The 3,950-nt window shown below is 44.6% G+C and overlaps 1 protein-coding gene across 1 annotated transcript; it reads right to left on the bottom strand.

Moving 5' to 3' along the window:
- Positions 1–6: 6 nt before the first annotated feature.
- Positions 7–3,389, bottom strand: LOC104955839 (semaphorin-4D-like). The gene is made up of 8 exons (XM_010783229.1): positions 3,152–3,389; positions 2,781–2,959; positions 2,519–2,675; positions 2,124–2,346; positions 1,868–1,983; positions 1,567–1,724; positions 1,426–1,478; positions 7–908 (listed from the first exon to the last, which is right to left on the bottom strand). Exons 1-8 carry the CDS (start codon positions 3,284–3,286, stop codon positions 262–264), a joined length of 1,668 nt encoding a protein of 555 aa, XP_010781531.1. The 5' UTR covers positions 3,287–3,389; the 3' UTR covers positions 7–261.
- Between the last annotated feature and the right edge of the window lie 561 nt (positions 3,390–3,950).

Genomic DNA, 3,950 nt, shown 5'->3' on the forward strand with positions numbered 1-3,950 from the left:
TCTGTACTTAGTTGTGATGAACTAAGTTCTCATGAACCTTTGTGGGAAAAGTACTGCGGTGTGAATGCGCATAATCTTTAGGTGTCTCAAAACAAGTTTCAATCCCTTGGAATGTTTTATAGTCCCATAAATTGAGATTTCTCTCAAACGTTGGAGCTGAACTCATGAATCCAGTAGTTCTGCCTCTTAACAAATAGTTTGCGTTATTCTTGTTCATTTCTCAAACTTTAGTTGCGCAGGATGGAACATTTAATTTGCTTGTCATTTTGAATTTTCGTACTCGTCATCAATAAACTGCAGAGAATCTTTGGGGTCCTCATTCTCCACAGCGGCCTCCCCTCCAGTGTGGTTATTTCTTCCGTTGTTTGTTCCAGACACCAGGGGCTTGCCCTCTGTCGATACGGGCCCCGGTGCATCCTGGTAGGTCACTTTGGAGTTCAGCCCCCCCTGCTCGGGGGTCTCTTGGGATTGCTCTGTATTCTTCTTTCTGCAGTTCCAGGGCAGCGGTAGATGGCCTTTGTAAAAGTTCCAAGCCAAAAGGGCAAGAAGAGAAACTACAAGGAGCCCGACTACGACCTGCAGTCCAGCCAGAGAGTGGCCTTTAGTCTGAGCCTGGGTAGACCCTGTGTCCCCCGGGTCAGACAGGGCTGTAGCCTGGTACTCTGCCACGGTGCTCGTGTACTGGTCAGCTTTGGAGAGCTCCACAGACAGGCAGCGGTACCGACCACTGTCGGACTCTGTGGCGTTCAGGATCAGCAGTCCGTCCTGTAGAACCTGAATGCGAGCTGAAGGGGTCAGAGGCCGGCCGGCCCACTCCCAGCTGGTCTTTGCCAGGTTGGAGGGTGGAAGGCAACGGAGATTCAGGTTTCCTCCGTGCCAGAAGGACCTATTCATAGGTTTCACAGGATCTGAAAACAAAACAGGTCCTTCACTTACACACAATTTAAATTTACCAATCCACAATACACCTCAATTATTGTTATGTAAAAGATTAAAATTGGCAGTAATTCATGTTTTTGTTCTGGTGTGATTTGGCCACACCCTCTTTACTGTCGGTGACTGTTAATGCTACACCTCCTACGATACTGGGGGCATCAAAACACATTTAAATAAAGGAGTTGGTTATTAAAAATTCCATATTTGCTCTCCAAAAACGCAAAACAGTTACAGATGTTTTGCATACACATTATTGATGATCAATAGTAGAAACATAATGCATTTACTGTGACTTCTAGATTATAAAAGTAAACTTTAGCTGTACATTCTTTTGAATGTGAAGCTGCATTATTGGGAAAATGTTTGGTTTGCATTAGCTGTGCCTTAATACAGCAGTTCTTCCAGGAAAGTCGCAACAGGCATCCACTTCTTATAATATCAATATTTCTTACAGTATTTCTATTAAAGTGGTAGTGTACACTAACTCACCAGCATCAGGGCACAGAGAGGCATCTCCTTGTTTCACACTTTGGATTATTTCTCTAAAGCAGAGGATACAAGAATGACCATTTAGTTTTGATAGACCAGATATCGACACTGCATGTACTTCATGTTGGGAAAGAAGCCTACCGTGTCACATCAGAAAGGACGACACATTTCCCGTCAGCTTTGTCCCAGCCGCAGTATGGGTCTCTGGCTAGAACACAGTCCATGCAGGATAGGGACCTCCAGCAGGAGGCCAGCGGTATTTGCGCTGCCCCCGAGTTTGAGCCCGCATAGAGCTGACCCTGTACACAGTGAGACATCACACAGAAACACAGAGCCATCACACTGATGTTGGTGCTTTACCGTTATATACAGTAAACACACACATTCAATTATTTAAAGAAGCAAACATATTTATAAGGGCTACGAAAGAGTTTTAAATTACCGTGACATGAGAGAATTTCAAAGTCTTGATTGGCTCTGGAGGCTGGAAGAGTTGCACTTCCTCTATGATGAACATCTCGTCATCGTAGTTCACTGCTTTCAGCATTGTGCCTTCCTCTTTTTAAATAGAAATATAGAAATATGCTTTATTTATATACTGACACATGACCTCACACTTATCACTGTTGTGATGATATCAAAAGCAGCAGAGGGAAATAAAGAAAGGAAGTGGCTGTCAGCTGAACTGAAACCCCCACCTGTGCCTATGAACATGACATGGTACTTCTCTCCGTCTGCGGCCTGCACTTGGTTGACTATGATGCGTGTGAATGTGGCTCCCCTTCGCACCAGAACAGGCTTCTCCCCTATTGGCTGGATAGCTTGGTCCATGAGGGGCCTATCTTTGATAAATTGAAGGGTCCGGTCTGGGAGGTCCAGAGTCTGATTTATGCCCGCTTTACGAGCCTCATTGTCTATGCACTGGCGAGGGAAGAGGGGAAGGAAAGAGAAAAGAGAGAACAACGGAGTCAGAATACAAAAGGAATCAGTTTCCTGCTGGGACACTTGTAAAAAAAAAAAAAGAGTTGCCTTTTGAGTTTTGCCTTTGTTTTTAAACACACGCACACACACGTTGAATTCTGGGCAGACTCACAGCTCCGGGCCGAGGGACGGGGACATCTCCGCTGTACATCACCCACTTAACAAAAGAGGTTTCTACGGGGACTGGGGTCTTGTACTTCCCCATCGCAAACACTTTGCTGATGTCTGACACGCGGTACGCACACACTGCAGACAGGCCTGATGTATCCCTGAAACACACAAAGAAATGTGAGCCAAGTGGTGTGCCAAAGCCCATTAAAGAGAAAGAGACCCTGCTCCCTCAAACACAAACACGTTTGTTGATTCAAACGTACGACTGGGGTGTGAAGATGGCGTAGAACCAACAGTCCTTCCAGTGCTGCTGCGGGTCACACAAGCGGTAAGTGTCCTGGATAATATACGGCAGCTTAGACTCCAACACGGGACAGTCCATCCTGGCCTTCAGGAAGGATGTCCATTTTTTCTGCAAGGTCCTCAGACCTCCAAGATCCCCCTGTGAGCACAGAAAAAACCTTGTAATGCCACATTGACAAGTGGAAAATACACAAAGAGAAACGGGATGCACAATCAAGCAGCGGAAAGCGGACTGAGCGCCACTGAGGAAGTGCTGTTTATATGTTATGGTCGTTTTGGGAAATGGACCTGCGACAAATAATAAGTGCATGCACGCTAAACTCTTTTTCACCTTGCAGACCCGGGCCACGCGGGAAACCACCAGTTTGTTGTAGCAGTCGCACTCCACAGCGGACTCACTGAAGAACAGGTAGACCTTGTCATCATCTCCCTCCTCACTCAGATCACTCTCTGGCATCTGAGCCATGGAAACAAAGGTGGGCTCTGGTATTGAAAGAAGAAAAGAACAGCAACTTTGACTGAGCTACTAAGAAATCATCAAGATGAGACTGTTCACCTCAGAGCAGGAGTGTACATTTTGTCTGCTACTTTTTTGGTTTAGTTTTAGTCCCGTGTCAAATGTCCCTTTTAGTTTTTCTTATTACATTCAGTCAACCTCATCCTGTTTTGTATGCCTCCTTAGTTGACTTAAAACCAGGGCATTGTACTCTGTAGAACAATGGTTCTCAACTGGTCAGGCCTTGGGACCCACTTTTTCCTTAGTCAATAGATCGAGACCCGACATTTTGAACCACTCTATTCAACAACAAAAAAATTGCGCCGTAATATATACGCTTCTCAGCACACAATATTAATTAAAGTGAAGTACAGTGCATATATCCCTTCACAGAACTAAAGTATGCTTTTAAAAAAGGTTTAATGAAATGATGGAATCAAAGTTGAACTGTATAACATAAAAAGGCCCCCCAGAGGGGTCTGGGGGGATTCTCCCCCAGGAGATTTCTAGAAATACTAACATATAAACTTCGCATTCTGGTACACTGAGAAGAAAATAAATACATCTATTACTACCTGACATATTAATAATATGTTATGCCATTGTTTGTTTTTCACTTTGTTCTGACATTTTG

This window comes from Notothenia coriiceps, unplaced genomic scaffold (assembly GCF_000735185.1).
Source record: "Notothenia coriiceps isolate Sejong01 unplaced genomic scaffold, NC01 NC01_scaffold00024843, whole genome shotgun sequence".
Taxonomy (NCBI): Eukaryota; Metazoa; Chordata; class Actinopteri; order Perciformes; family Nototheniidae; genus Notothenia; species Notothenia coriiceps.